This window comes from Gracilinanus agilis, chromosome 3 (genome assembly GCF_016433145.1).
Source record: "Gracilinanus agilis isolate LMUSP501 chromosome 3, AgileGrace, whole genome shotgun sequence".
In the NCBI taxonomy this organism is placed as follows: Eukaryota; Metazoa; Chordata; class Mammalia; order Didelphimorphia; family Didelphidae; genus Gracilinanus; species Gracilinanus agilis.
In genome coordinates, this window is record NC_058132.1 from 55217589 (window position 1) to 55233632 (window position 16044).

At 41.4% G+C, this 16044-nt stretch overlaps 1 protein-coding gene across 1 annotated transcript in view; it reads right to left on the reverse strand.

Moving 5' to 3' along the window:
- UBR4 (ubiquitin protein ligase E3 component n-recognin 4) overlaps positions 1–16044 on the reverse strand; it is a 161355-nt gene that overhangs the window by 103664 nt on the left and 41647 nt on the right. Inside the window, exons 27-41 of the mRNA XM_044668702.1 lie at positions 14109–14233; positions 11595–11692; positions 9908–10065; positions 8781–8990; positions 7728–7829; positions 7362–7462; positions 6904–7102; positions 6358–6546; positions 5415–5478; positions 3789–3980; positions 3177–3247; positions 2941–3088; positions 1309–1539; positions 616–786; positions 121–303 (exon numbers count right to left, since the gene is read on the reverse strand). Of these exons, the coding sequence (XP_044524637.1) occupies positions 121–303; positions 616–786; positions 1309–1539; positions 2941–3088; positions 3177–3247; positions 3789–3980; positions 5415–5478; positions 6358–6546; positions 6904–7102; positions 7362–7462; positions 7728–7829; positions 8781–8990; positions 9908–10065; positions 11595–11692; positions 14109–14233 (2242 nt within the window). The remainder of the gene's footprint in view (positions 1–120; positions 304–615; positions 787–1308; positions 1540–2940; positions 3089–3176; positions 3248–3788; positions 3981–5414; positions 5479–6357; positions 6547–6903; positions 7103–7361; positions 7463–7727; positions 7830–8780; positions 8991–9907; positions 10066–11594; positions 11693–14108; positions 14234–16044) is intronic.

A 16044-nucleotide genomic window follows, 5' to 3' on the forward strand; every position in this document is an offset into this window, starting at 1 on the left:
TTTCTTTTGTTCTCAATGGGGGAGAAAGGGAGAGGAACTGAGGCAGAAAGGAGAGGTGAACTTTTGCTCACTGAAAAAAATGAATTAAAAATATTAGGGAATTAATTAAGGAAGATCCACCTTGCCCTTTTCGTGGCTGACAGCTAAATGCTGGCGGCGCCCATGAGGTGAAGACAGCACACACATTGCCACTCGTCTCAGCACATGGGCACTAATGAGCTGGCGAATAGTCTGGCCCTGATCTCCACTGTAGTTCATCCGGACATTTTCAAAGGCACCTTCCTGGGAGCCTAAGGTAGGGACCTAGGCAAAGGGGAGAAAACACAAATATCCAATGACAATGTAATTCAGGGAAAGGTCCCGGTACTAGGCCTACCTTTTCAAAAACAAGTGTACATGGGCACAATTTATCTGGTTTGTGTACCAAAGAAATAAAAAGTATGAGTACTAGAAGAGGAATAAAACAAGGTGATACTGTTAATGGCCATGCATTTATCCTAAGGAGATGGAAACTGCATCCTAAGAGTACTGTATATAGCACTGGCTACAATCTGGCTGCCAATAAATTGACTGGTTCCCCACACTGCCTGGTTTCATGAACTTACTGGCACTTACCATCAGCTGGTCTGTCATCTCTACCATCTTGTCCAAGGTGTGTAATTCATTGAGTGCTTGTTGTGCCCGGCTGCTACTGCCCATGGCTGAAGCCTGCTGGAAGTTGACCTGAATGGCCTCCATGAGGAAACCAAGCATGTCTAACACCAAGGGAGCAAAAGAGAAGTTCGCCTGAAGAAAAAAACAATGAAAACAAATAAAGAAATCAAGATATGCGAAGATAAAGGATAACATCTATGATATGGAGAGGAAATGTCATTATAATACCTACTTTCTCATCCCTAATCTAACATGCTAGTCATTGGATCAACCTATCAAGACTTCATTTGGTTTATGTAAAAAGTTAAGACTTCCCCACCCTAAACTCTCCTTTCACAGCCACAACAGCCCTCCAAATTTATCATATTGTTGACTCAGTTAACAGTTTTTCCCTTTATGCTAACAGGCATTAGAACAGTTAACAGTTTTTCCCTTTATGCTAACAGGCATTAGAACCCAGCTGGGGCGATAACTGGTAAGGGTTAATTATAGCTACTTCCATCATGCATAAGGAGAAACTGAAGCAAAAATTCTATAATTCTATAATTCCAGGTGACAAAACACACCTTCAGAAAACCAAAGTCCAGAGACCCTCTTCTCCTTGCCTCCCTCAAACTCTCTTCCCTGCTCCTGGGTGAACACTGAGGCACCCACCTGGGTCTGAAGTTCTTCTCGGCAACCTTCCACACTCCGACACAAACTGCTCTTCTTGGGTTTCTCTTCATCAACAATTTTGCCATCACTGATGGTGACTTTGGCCTTATCTGCTGGGGACGTGCTGCTGGCATGACGCACCACATTCTCAGAAACCCGGGGCTCACTCTGAAATGCTGACTCCTTCATGGTGGAGCTCATACCACTGCTGGGTGTCCTTTTTACCAGAGCCTGAGAAAAACAAACAAAAAAAAAAGCTCAGAGAGCCCTGGTTCTAACCACAAGACACAGTCTATACCATCTGAACTCCTAGAGCTGCTAATCATGTGTTTGAACTACAGAATCTCAGATCTAGAACTCATCCATGAACAGGAATCCCTTCTACAACATACCCCAAAAAGTGATCATGTAGCCTTTACTCAAAGACCTCCAAGTTCAAGAGTAAAAAAGAAGGAAAATGAACTAGCTCCTAAAGCAGCCCAATCCACTTTTGGAGTCCACTAGTTGTTAAGTTCTTCCTTATATAGAATATAAATTTGTCTTTGAATTTCTCTTTGAGGTTAAGCAGAACAAGCTAATCCTTCTTTCATGTGCTAGTACTCCAGATACATGAAGAAAGCTATAATGTCTCATACAAATCTTCCCTTCTCCTGCCTTAGTTCCTTCAAATGATTCTAATGTGGTCTTTCACCATCCTGTCTCTCCTCTTTTAGGGAGTACCCTCCAGCCAACACATGGCCTCCTTGAACTGTGGTGCCCAGAAATGAACACGGCATTCCAGATGAGCTCTGGGTAGATATGAGCACCTGCACCCTAGACATCATTTCATCTCTTAAGAAGATGAAAGCAATATTAGCTTCCTTTGTTGTTGGCAAGCTATGGGTTCATTTTGACTTGCAATTAACTTAAACCTCATATCTTTTTCAGATCAACTGTTACTAGCTGTGCCTCTCCTTGTCATGTTACTTGGGAAGTTAACTGTGCAATATATTACATTTAATCAAATGTTTTATCTAGCCTGTTGAGACCTTCCAGAATCCCGATTCTGTTGTGTAGTGTGTATTCTGGTTTTGCATCATCTACAAACTTTAGTTCTGATGGCCTAAATTCTGTCCTCCTAATTATTCACTTACATCCCAGTTCTGAGGATAATGATTCATGATCCCATTCTTCAATATCTCCCTATCACCATATGTTAGAGACTTACCCTAAGAAATGAGATGTGGAGGTGGCCTGGGAGAAATGACAAAAATGGAGTGCCCTACCCTTAGCCTACAGGATGTCAATAGCATAAGCCAGATTCATCATGTGTAATATGCCATCACAAATTATTTAGAATATGTTGGGCTTGGACATCACCCCAGAAGTCATCCTGTAAAAGCCCTAATTTTGCAGAAGATACTGAGAATCTAAAAGAAGTGATTCTCACAGAGTTGAAAAACAAACTGGGGAGGGGGGGGAACTCAACCCAGGACTCTCCTATATTAAACCAGCTCTGCCTATGCCACCTCACTGGTGACACAGAGTCACCAGGAAGGAATAGACTAAAGACTCATCCTTCCTGGCACTTCTCTCCCAGTATAACCTAACTGCCAAATTCTTTAAGTACAACCGGCATTGCAGCTCCCTTACCAAGCAGCTCCCATCTTCCTTGGCTCCGCAGTCACAGAAGAAGGACCCGTACTTGGCATAAGAAATTTCATGATCCTTGTGGCAGACCTTAGCACATACTGTGCACACGCCCACCCCATCCACCATCTTGCAGGTGTGACAGTGGTACCTATGGAGATCAAGAATCCACAGCTAGGTGACAAGTCCCAAAAGCCATGAAAGAGAAACCCTTCACTTCATGGGAAAGCTGTCCTTACCAATGTTGGTTCATGAATTCTTTCTGTGTGATAGTAAATGTGCACAGCTTGTTGCAAAGAGAATCTTCATCCTCGAAAGTAAAGAAAGTCAGTTAGCCAGAAACAGACATAAGATGCATGCCCTCCCCTTCCTCCATCCAACTGGAAACCTTCTGGTTAGCTTGTAATGTATTGCAAACCAGTCCACAACAGTAAGGGTTGGAAAGGCTGAAAACAAAACTTAATGTAAATATCAGTAAAGGCCACATGTGTTTTATGGCCAAAATTAAAATGAACTATAGTTCCTACACAAAGCAATTCATACCATCTCTGCCCCAAGTTCTGTCAAATTTCATTTGGTATGTACAAAAGGCTATCTCTCTATTGAACGACTCCTCCTTCCAGAAATTTGGGTTTTTATAACTCCCTCTTGCAACTGCTGAAATCGAGTCTTTGGGTAGGAACCCATTAGTGATGTTGCCTAAGGCCTCAGCAGCTGCTAAGCCTGGAAAGGACATGGTTTTCTAACCTAGGTTTTGTCATGAATCTGCTTGACAACTCTATTAAGTGGGATGACCTAGACTCTACCAACTGGCTCTCACATGGAAGACTGACTGCCCCAAGGACACTTACTGAGTCCTCGGCCTGAGAGTCTTCTTCTTCTACAGCCAGTTCCTCGACCCAGTCTGAGTCAACCTCGATGGCCCGCTCCTCTCCATCCACTGAGAGGTGACTAGATCCCTGACTGCTGCCCTGGCTCAAGGCATTGGTGACATCAGCCAGGTAAGACACAATATGGCAGGTACATTCCAGAACAGTCACATGCTGCAAAAGAAAACACTCCTAAATAATTTCCTATTGGGTAAAATCAAGTACTGAGCCTTTTTCCCAGTGAAAAGTTCCTTTTAATTTCATTTACATCATTTTGGGGCCCCTAATCAGATCTCTTAGAAGGCAACACTGCAGAAGATATTCCTTGACTTAAAAACCAGTTTGTACACCTTTGTACAATAAGGATAGAAGCATCTTTGCACCTTTCAAAAGTTCTTCTTTCTGGATCAGTTTTGTCTCTCTTTCCTTCATTTTCTCTCACTTTTATTTCCCAACCCTCCCCTTGAGACTTTTATGCACTTTCAATTAGTCCTTTTGACAGCAGTGCTCACTTAACAATAATCAATAGCATTTGGCTTTTATGTAACATTTGACGGTTTGCAAAGCTCTTTACACAACATCTGAATTTAATCCTCACAATAACCCTGGGAAGTAGATAACAGTATTATCCCCATTTTACAGATGAAGAAACTGAGGATGAGAGGAGATGAAATGACTTGCCCAGAGTCACACAATGAACAAATGACTTTATCAAGCAGGATTCAAACTTTAGTCTTCCTGACTCCAAGTGCACCATGTAGCAAACAGCCATAATTAAGCACAGTAAGGGCTCAGGCTACTATGCCAAGAGACATAAGGAGTAGTTGGAGAGATTATGGGTTAGTTTAGTGCCAATTCTGGCAAACCCCTCTTGTCTCTTTTGTCAAATACAACAGTCTGACCTTTAACTCTCAGAGACCCAAAGTTCGTGAATCTATCTACTCTGTGACATTTCCATACTGAAAGAACAAAGGCTAACAAGAAAGGAGAATTGCCACCTGGATGGGGTTCCAAGGCAAGCAGAAGTGCCTACCAGGTGCTTTCAGCCAAACACCCAGCATTCTTCACTCCATAGGGAATAAAATGTCACCTAAATGCAGGCATCACAGATCCCAGCAGAATGAACTGTGTTTCTGAACAAGGCAAGTAACCTAGCACTCTAGAGTGTCAGGGGGAGAGCCCCTTCTGGGGCTCCAAAAGATCAACATCCCCTCAAGGAGTATTCATTGGTTACAGTGGTGCCTGATGGCAAGCAGGAAGAGCCCTTTTCTGTACCATGACAATATAGCTTTTAAACAGCAGACACATGATGTTTTAGGGAGGGCTCTGCTGAAAGCCTGTTTCTCAGAGTATTTGCCATCCTCCTATCACTTCCTGACACCTTGAAAAGGCCTAAAGGCATGCAGTTGACAATTACACACTTCTAGGTCTTTGAGATACAGCCCTTACTCCCTGCAGGACAACCCGAGACAGAGGCCAGGGCTAAGAAGCAGTGACTCCCTGGCAAACTGGAAATAAGAATCAATCAACACTCTACCAGGATGCACAGTTACTCCCCAATTGTTTTGTCACCCTCCCAGTCTAATAGTTGCTCCCCAATTTTCTTACCTTCCCATGCATTACATTAGCATTCATTTTTTCAACTACATTCTTCTGAGACAAGTATTTCTTACTGTTGAGGAAAGGAAATACAAAAATACTGAGGTGTCCAGGGAGAGAGAACATCCTCCTGACTCCACCAGGTCCTCAGTTCCCAGCCCAATTAGTGAACACAGAAATATAAATTAACAGAAAAAGACTGAACAGAATGGACTAATGAAGTGAACGACAAACTGAGTTAAACCACATGGGCCTTTATCACTAACTCTTCCCATCAATTTGTCCCATACCTCAGTCTTCTCATCAGCAAAATAATGATAATATATAGTCTAAGAAAGCTGTGAGGATTGGGTACAAAATTCAGGGCTATTTCAATGTAATAAATCTATGAACATTATAGGGAAAATATCATAGTATGTCAAGTTTTCTTCTTTTCTCAAACCCATTCTCTCACATCAATCCCCCAGACACATCCTTGGCTCTCTTGCTTCCATGACTTACTTCCACTATTCCTTGCACTTGAAATATCTTCCCATCTCATCTTTGCATGTTTATCCATTACATGTCTTTTAAAATCCACCTCAAACTTCTTAGCAGTGTCCCTGTATCTATCAATGGACACCAATTCACTCTTCCTTCAGCCACCCCTCCCTGCACCCAGACCTCCCTGAGTACTTTGTTCTAAAACCTTTTAATAATAATACACTGATCATTTAATGTTGCATCTCATGGCTCCAGATCTCAGTGTCTCAGTACCTACTAGACTATCAGCTTCTGAAGAGGGGCTCAGGCCACCCAGATTCTTCTCTCCTCCAGCACAACAGGTGCTTGGCCCAGAGTTTGCCCAAGCTGAATGAGTTTGGATGAGGGGAAGCAGCTAGCTAGGCAGTACCCTCCCCAATGCCAAGTTCTGGGTCTCACTGCTCACTTGTGCCATCTCCATCCTACTTACCATCTGCTAAGCCAGTCAACAGCAGCACCATGAAGCTGGAGGTGGCCGGCACCTTGGCCTGCACTGGCCAGTGTTGCCATCACAACCATGAGCTCAGGAAAGCCAGCACCATCCCCATTGGCCAGCATTTCTGTCGCCATAGGGATCAGGGTACTCAGCAGCACAGTGCAAACGCCTTCCCCAACTTGGCTATTAAGGAAAGAAAGCAATGAGATGCCAATGGAATCTGGCCCTGAGGTGGCTGAAGTGAGGGACACACTAGAAGAAGAGGAAAACCAGTCTGTGAATACAGTATTACCCTAGCTAAACAAAATGACACAACAGCCATATACACAATCCTTGTTAGGTCAGCCTCCTCCAGAAGATTCACATGGGATGAAACAAAGCTGTTATGCAAGGGCTCACACTGGGGGAAAGACAAAGGAAGGGAATGAGAGGATAGCTCAAAGGACAGGACTAATAGCAGAAGCAGAAAGGATGGGCTCAGGGCCATCCACACAGAAGCTTTAAAGGGCACTGGAACATAATTAGGTCAAGATATTCTACCTGTTCTCCCGAACAATGTATGTGGTCAGTAGCTGCAACAGCTGTCGGTTCTCTTGTACTACCTCCAGCTGGTCAGACTCCTTGGGGGGTGATGTGGTCATGCGGGTAAGCCAGGCCTGGAGCCGCACAGGCTCCACACAAGCCAACTGAGCGAGGGAGCCGCAGAGATGTAGCAGGCTTGGGTTAGGGCTCTTCTCGGCTGAGGACAAATCAAAGGGCTATGGTCAACTCAACTAAGGCAAGAAGAGGATGAGAAGAAAAGAGAAAGGAGGAAATGTGGGGGAGGGCAAGGGAAGCTACTTTAATCGAGTGTTCAGTCTCTCTTGAAACACTTTCCTGGAGAGATTCTCCCCACTTGTTCACATTTTCATGCTGCTGTGACACTCTGGCAGAAGGTGACCCAGTATTAGCCAGACATCAAAGTTCCCATAAGGAGATTATTAAAAGCTGTCACTCACTCAGCTGGAAGAGTTTGGTGAAGAATTTCAGAACTCGGTTACAGAATTTAGCAGAGAGGTTCTCATTGGCTGTGGCCATCATGATCTGGACAAGTTCTCCACTGAAAGACAGAAGAGAGAGAAAAATGGAAGAATCGCATTAAACTCCCACAAAAGGCATCAATTTCCATTTCCACACAATCACTTCTCTTTCCAGTGAAACCATTCATCTTTGGGGCATGACTGGTTCAGTTCATGATGCCCTCCCTCCTTCTCCTTCTGTCACCCAATGGACCAGGTGACAAAGAGAACTTGCTCTCTAGGTCCACAAGCCCCTAATCAGATCTCATAGAAGGCAACACTGCAGAAAATATGCCAGAGTCTCACCTCTCTGAGAAAAACTCCTCCATAGCCTTGCGAGCCTGGCTACTTTCCAACTGCTTCTCTAGATATTGGAGACACTCTTCCAAGATGGACTCATCCAGTCCACTGAGAATTAAAAAGGAGAAAATGCCTATGAGCAGTGAGGTGCATTCTAATGACTTTCTGAGCATTCATATTGCTCACACAGGAATGAAATGTGATAGAATGAGATCCGTGATCGAGTCTACAGAGAGGGGCAGCTGGGTAGCTCAGAGGATTGAGAGTTAGGCCTAGAGATGGGAGGTCCTAGGTTCAAATCCGGCCTCAGACACTTCCCAGCTGTGTGACCCTGGACAAGTCACTTAACCCCTCCTCAGCCCCCCATTGCCTACCCTTACCACTCTTCCACCTAGGAGCCAATACACAGAAGTTAAGGGTTTAAAAAAATTTAAAAAAAAAAAGTCTACAGAGACACTAAAGTTATAAAACATTTCTAAATAACAATTCTTCGATCTTGCTTTCCTATCTTCTGCCCCCTGAGTTAATGAATAGAATTACTAAATTTCAGTTGTTTGCAAAGATGTGGATAGAACTATGACTTCTAATCCTTTCTCTGTCTGGGACACATTTGGGTGACAACAGACAAGTCACATTGCCTAGGTAATAATTTTTGAGTTCTTCAACAATAAAAAAGTGGAATGCCTAAGAAAGAATAAAGAATTTAGTGAACAAACCTGTTCTTCTCACCATCTCAATAGTGAAACACAAGCTATGAGACCCCAAAATTCAGGTCCCTAAGCAAACATTCTTAAGATCTGTCATAAATGGACAAAGGCACCATCTTATACAGTTCCATGTAAAGGTGTAAAATGTACACAAGCATGTATCACAAATCTTGACAAGATTCAAATGCTGACCTTGCCTTTTCTGTCAACCAGTATTTTGGCTGAAGATAGAACCAGGGTCTAAATATCAGTAAAAGTTTAAAAAAAAAAGTTTACTGTTCATCTGCAAGAATTCTTTTACCTTGCCTAAGATTGATGACAAAGGAGCAAGTAAGTCCTACATCAAGCTCACCTATTGGGATCCGCATGATTGGCCAAAATATTGTAGCATCCAGTGATCAGCTTCTCATAAACTCGAGCCAAAAACTCATCTGACTCAGCTGGGCCCAAGATTCTTTCCAGGGAGTTGCTACTCAACTCAGCCACGCTCTCAGTGCTGGTTTCCAAAAGAAGGGGCAGCAGTGTCCGGATCACCTGGGGAGGGTTTAACTCATCGGACCAACTTCAGGGAAAAAAAAGGAACCAGGTCAGCCATTGTGCTCTTCTAAGACTCTGCTAGGAACAGCTCAACTCAAGCATTTCTAAATGGAAACACTTACTGATCTTTATTAAAAATAGGAGACAGATGTAAACCAAAAAAAGAAATCTCAAAATCAATAAAGTAAATGATCTGCCTCTCAAAATGTAGGCTTTGGGCAAAAATATAATCCCAGCCCTTTAACTAACATTTTCTCTCCAGGGAATGTGGCCCTATGCTGACTGTTTACAAAAGTATAAAATAGTCCCCTCTATTGGTCTGCTCAAGTCACTACACTGGAAAACTTGAGCTCCTCCTGGTGCTCATGAATAAACCTTTCAAGCTATAGCCCTTCAACAGTTCCAACATCAACTTTCTCCACATATGTCCCAAGTTGCTATTTAAATACATTATCTCCCTTCCAGAGTTCTCATTTAAGAAGAGTTGATAAAGCTGCCTCTGCATTCTTATCCTCAGAGCTCCCATTCAGGGTGTCCTTATGGTTTACAAACCACCTTTCTCACAGCACTTCCTCAAGGGAGTCAATGCAAGTATTATTGCCGAAATTTTACAGATGAGAAAACCAAAGCTCAGAAACATCAAGTTACTTATTGAAGGAGTCGTAACTAGTTCAGTGGCAGGTCTGGATCTTAAAACATCATTCTTGGGACTTTAAGCCTTTCCTTTATGTTCTCACATCTATCTAATTTTAAATCAGAAATATGCTTCAAAGTTATCAGATTGCACTAAAGGGCCATAATGTACAAGTTTCTTCCACTAGACAAGAATATGAGAAAGGTCTATTGTGCCAATGCCCAAATTCCTTGTGCTACTATATTTTTTCTAGATGTAGATAGTTTTCTGTCTAGCACAGAAGACTCTGAATTATACCAAGTACTTACACAATAAGATCCCCTGTCAACCTGACCAGAGAAAGAAGTGTATGCTTCAAGGAAGCAGCCAAGGGCAGACTCTGGCTGCAGAGAGTCCCCAGGTGGGCAGCTTGCACAGCACTGATGTAACTCTCTGCTGGAATCGTGTCGTTAGCAAAAGCATTACGCTATGAGAAAGCAAAATATAAACATATTGTATAAGATGCAAGGACCAGATGGTCTATACATGATTAAATTTTCTCAAAGAAGAAAGACAGCAACAGAATAAGCCAGTGGGGCTTACAGATGAATGCTTACATTTTAGTGATGTCAGAATGAAGGAATAGTCTACACCAGTGCTGGGCAAACTATTCCCCCGCAGGCCAGATCGGGGCTATAGTTTGCCCAGCACTGCCTTAAACAATTCCCTAATCACTACGCCCCCACATCCAGATGTAGTGATTAGGTAATTGTTTAAGGCAGTGATGGGCAAACTACAGCCTGGATCTGGCCCGCGGGGGAATAGTTTGCCCATCACTGCTCTACACATTTAAAATAAGACAATGAAAACATAATAAGCAACCAACTGATTTCTAAGTCACTAATCCCTGCCCTATCTGCCTCACTGGAAAATGGTCAAGATCAAAGGAAAACACATATTTTGTGAAAAGCTTTCAGCCAAAGGAGCTGAGCCACATCAAGACCAGTTGATGGAGCCAACCCAACAAGCAATGGGTTGCCTTAGATGATGGACTGGGGGTCCCCAGGTAGAATGAATGACCACTCTGTGGAGGATATGGTATCAAAGGCCTTCTTATTCAGCAATCAATTCTGTTATCCATCATGACCAGGGAAGAAAGGTTACTTTGCCTTAGGATGATCATTATCACCTATAATGTAGGTGAGTTATCAAATTTTCTCAAAGAATTTAAGTCTTCTTAAATGACTGAGAAAGAGGAATAGCAGGAATGGCAAACCTTTTAGAGAACGTGTGCCCAAACTGCACCCTCATGCTGCTTATGAGCCCCCTGAATTATCCCAGACAGGGGATGGAGGAAGTACTCCCATTGGGCTACTGGGCAGAGGGGCACGGCATGTGAAAATTGTCCTAAGGTGCAGCAGAGTGGGGAAATGGAGCAGCCCTTTCCAACACGTCATGGCACGTATGCCATGCCTTTGTGAACACGGAGTTATAGGATCTTGAAATGTGTCAGAATCACAGAATCATAGGACATAAAAACTAAAATGAACCTAAGAAATCAACTAGTCCAATTTACAAATGAAGAAACTAAAGCAGAGAGTTAAGTGACCAAAGTCAGAACTAAACTCTTGGTCAATGAAAGACCAGACTGTCTTATAGGTGTGTGCTCATGATAACTTATTAATGTCTAGTCAATTGAATACTGGACATGAGATTTCACCGTACTTTTTTTCTCCTGATTAAATTTAAAAAACTTAGTGTGGGGTCAGAAACTATCCCATAGTGTAATAAAGAGGGAGACTGATTCCTGACTCATCTTCTATCTGCTATATCTGAGCTTTCAAAATGGAGGGGTCATCTTCTGAGCATTATAATGCATGGATTCTGGCGTCACATATATCTACTGTGTGGAAGAATCTTCTTGGAACCTATTCACTGGTCAAAGAAAAAGAGCACAGACACATCACGTAGCATTCATATAACTGCTATTCCAAGAAGCCCCATAAATCTGCTTACCCAAGATCCAATATTGGGAAATTCATTTGTGTGAATATTGTTCCATGATTCGCATAGGGCCTGCACAGATGATGGTAAGTTCTGAACAAGTGTAGAACCTACAGGCAAGAAAAAGGACCAAAAACCATGGTAAAAGAAAACACTCATTGGCACTTGCCCACATGCAGAGGAAAAAGCTTGTCATTAGCATTATCATAACACTTGAAAAGAAAAAGAAGAGGTACCTAGGAACAGGACAGAAAGTAGAAATCTCTTTCTATCTGACTAATACCACTAACACCAAGCTGTCAAATAAATAAGAGGAATTTTGGAATAATAGATATGAACTGAGCTTAAGAATCAGGAAGGCCTAGGTTCTACTTCCACCTCTAACAACTACTGACTGTGTGAATCTCTCAGTGCCTCAGGCAAGTTTAAATTATCTGTGTAAATTGGGGGAAAGGGCTGTTTTCTTTTGGCAGAGGGAGTTCCTTCACTGAGGATCTCCTGTGTCAGTGAAACAACAGGCATGGACCAAATAATGACAATGCTGATATTGATGATGGTGGTAACAACAAAACCAATAATAATACAGTTGGCATTTATATAGTACTTGGTCCTTGCAACAACTTGGGAAGTGCTGTTATCAGCCTCATTTTACAGAATAGGAAACCGACGCTGCCACTAGAATTTACTGAGTAGGGGTATGTGAGTGACATGGTTACACCTGCAATTTAGAAAATGACTTTAACAGCTGAATGGAGAATGAATTGCAGTGGGGAGAGACTTGAGGCCGCCAGGAAACCCTCTAGCAGCTACTGCAATAGTCCAGACATTAAGTGACATGGGCTTGCACTATTCAATAAACTCTAGTGGCTCCCTGTCACCTCTGTAAAAATCTCCTGTTTGGTATCCAAAGTCTTTCTACCTTTGCCCTTCCACATACCTTTGCAGACTTCTTATACCCTCAATCCAGTGACACTAATCTCCGTGTTAGTCCTCAAACAAGACACCCCATTTCACAGCTCTGGGAATTTCCCCCAGCTGTCCCCTCTGCCTGGAATGCTCTCCCTCCTCATCTCTACATTCTGGATTCCTTCAAGTCTCAGCTAAAGTCTCACCTTCTACAAAAAGCCTTTTCTAATCCCTCTTAATTCTAGTAACTTCACTTTTAATGCCTTGATTATTTCCAGTTTATCCTGTATATAACTTGTCTGTATGTGTAGTTATTTGCATGTTATCTTCCATTAGACTGTGAGCTTCTTAAGAGCAGAGACTGTCTTTTGCCTTTCTCTGTATCCCCACAAAATAGTGTCTGGCACATAGCAGACAATATATGTTTATTATAAATTGACTCTAACAACTATAATTTAAGGAATAAGATAATTGCATAGCCTGAGAGTTTGGAGAAAAAGTGCTTCTGAGAGAATAAAAAAGGCATTAAAGAGAAATAATTATCTAATTTGGATTAAAAGACACAATCAATTGATCGGTTCTTCTAGGTATTCTGATCCTTTTAGTGTTAAAGAAGGAGAAAAGTATCAATAGGAAGAGATGGAGAAGACCACATCTATCATGGAGAAATAAAAAATAAGTTTGACCTAGACTTTGAAAGAGAAATAGAATATGCCATTAGGTGGAGATCTGGGTAGGGAAGAGGGAAAGGGAAATGGGGACACAGGACACAAGACCAAGAAGTAATTAGGTTGGAATACAAAGTAAATAAAGGGGAGTAGCATGAAATAAAGAATGAAAGAGTAGATGAGTTTCTATTTTATTCCCTATGGAGTGTCACTGGCAGTGTCTGAGCAGAGCTTCATATAATCAGAATTGTACATTATGAAATTCATGCTGCTGGAAATATGAAGGCTGAATCAGATGTGGAGAAATTCAAAGCAAAGACAACAGTCAGGAGGCTAACATCCAAGTCTACAGAGAAGGTAACAACAGAAAAAGGTGTTCACACCAAGAATGGGAAAGCTCCTCTACTCTGAGTCTTCTCTTCAAAAACCCAATCACTCACTGGAAAGACCTCCAGGAATTGATGCAGAGTGAAAGGAGCAGAGCCAGAAGAACATTGTACACAGAGACCAATACACTGTGGTAAAATAGAATGTAATGGGCTTCTGTACTAGCAGCAATGCAATGACACAGGACAATTCTGAGGGATTTATGGAAAAGATGCTATCCACATTCAGAGTAAGAACTGCAGGAGTAGAAACGCAGAAGAAAAGCAGCTGCTTGAACACATGGGTTGAGGCAGACATGATTGGGATTTTGATTCGAAACTACCACACCAATGCAATGATCAACAATTTGGAAATAGGTCTTGATAAATGACACATGTTAAAACCAGTGGAAATGCACATCAGCCAGGGGTGGGGGGAGGCGAGGGGTGAAGGGGAAAGTAGGAGCATGAATCACGTAACCATGTTAACTTTTCTAAAAAATGAATATTAATAAATGTTAAAAAATTAAAAACAAAAAACAAAACAAAACAAAAAACCAATCACTGAAGATTCAGCTGTCTCTTACCCAAAGTATTGGACTTGCAACGGCTTGAGCCTATTGCCAAGACAGCAGCATAGCCTCCCAGTTTTTCTTCATTAGGTTTATTCTCAGTGGATCCTTCCTCAGAGAGGCTTCGCAGCAAATAAGACCTGTAGGAAGAATGTAGGGAAATGCAATTAAGACATAAATAAATAAACAAACAAACAAACGAATGAATGAATAAATAAATGGATGAATAAATAAATGGATGAATGAATGAATGAATGAATGAATGAATGAATAGCCTGGGAATCTATTTTCAACTTAGTCAAGGAAATCTGTTAAGATTTTGGGGAAGTCACTAAATCTCTGAGGACCTGTTTCCCCATCTCAAAAGCACAAGAATAAGGAATAAGATAGGAGCAGGGTAGTCTGACAAGATTTTTGTTCCAAAATTCTGATGGCAATTTGATGCTACTGAAATGATATTAAATCAAGTCAGAGAGCAATATTACTCTGCCTTCTGTAGTCACTACTAACACAAGTTAGACACTATTGATTCTTCTAATGGAGAAGGATCCAACAGTGTGGAGAACAAGAAATAATCCATGGGCCATCTTTTGTCCACTGTGCCATTAGCAATGTTGACATAAACAGCATAAAGCCCCATGAACTTCTTAAACATAAGATCTTTCAAAAATTTTAAGTATTATCTTCATTTGTTTCAATAATCTAAAAATTCCTATTACAGATGTCCATATGTAGTCATTTTTATTATTCATGATTCCTTTAGCATTGAAAAATCTACAAAGAGAACTAAATTATAGATCTTTCAAAATAATCTCTCAGATATTCAAAAGCATTCTTTTCAGGCTATTTGGTAATCTCTCTCTTCAAAGATCAATACATGTGATACCTCCTCCATCAAGATTTCCCTAATTTCCCAGAAGAAAGTGATCCCTCCCCACTTCCTTTCTAATGGCACTTGTTCTAGACACAGCTTCCCCACCTGTGCCTCTAAGACTCTGAGAGAGGCACAGTTATGACCAATGGGGGATACACATGTGCACCCAACAATGGCAATCAGTCATTGGGTATATTCTCAAATAGTACTACTACTAACTGTGTGGAGGATCTGTGAAATTTTCTGATGGTAAAAAAGGATCATCATAAATTTTTTGGGCACATCCAATGTGAAAACTTGTTTTGCTTGATTTTGTGTATCTCTTATTAGATTTTTTGGTTTGTTTTTCAATGGGGGAAGAGCTAGGAGAGAGATGTAAATTTTTCCCCATTAAAAAAAATGAAGTCTTTTCTTAAAGGGAGGGAGGATTTCCTCATATTAAAAAAAAGAGAGAGAAAGAGAGAACTATTAGTCTAGATCTCTTTATTGCCTTTATTCCTCCCATTCTGCCTTGTATACCTGTAATACATAAACATAAGTTCCCTGAGGGCTAAGATTAAAGTCAATCTTTTTACCTTTGAATCCCAAGCTCCTAAACTTACCTTACATATATACTAGGTATTTAATAAATGGCTGCAGAAATTAGTCACTATAATCTGCAAGGGGTTCTCACAATTAGTAAATGAACTTAAGGCATTTGGAAAAATTGGTCCTCTTTGTCTCTGTATTTCGTCCTCAGAGTATATAAGCCAAAAGAAATATCTAGCATCTAGCCAGAATAGAATCTTCTCAAATTTACACAGAATTCTCACATATTACTAAAATAAAAAAGCATATGTAGACTCCCCAAGTAGGAACAAGGAGGACATACTATACCAAAGGGGGAGGGGGGAAATCCCAAAAAGTGATGAAAAAGGAGCCAAGAAATATGAACTCTGAGTCATTAGAGCAGTAAAGAGTGAATAGCTATATATACATAGCATTAGAACCATAAAGTTAAAGAAAATGAACCTGTACCTTCTAGGAGAGCCTGTAATTCCCTAGGAAAAATATCTTCATTCCCCCAATTCTCTAAGC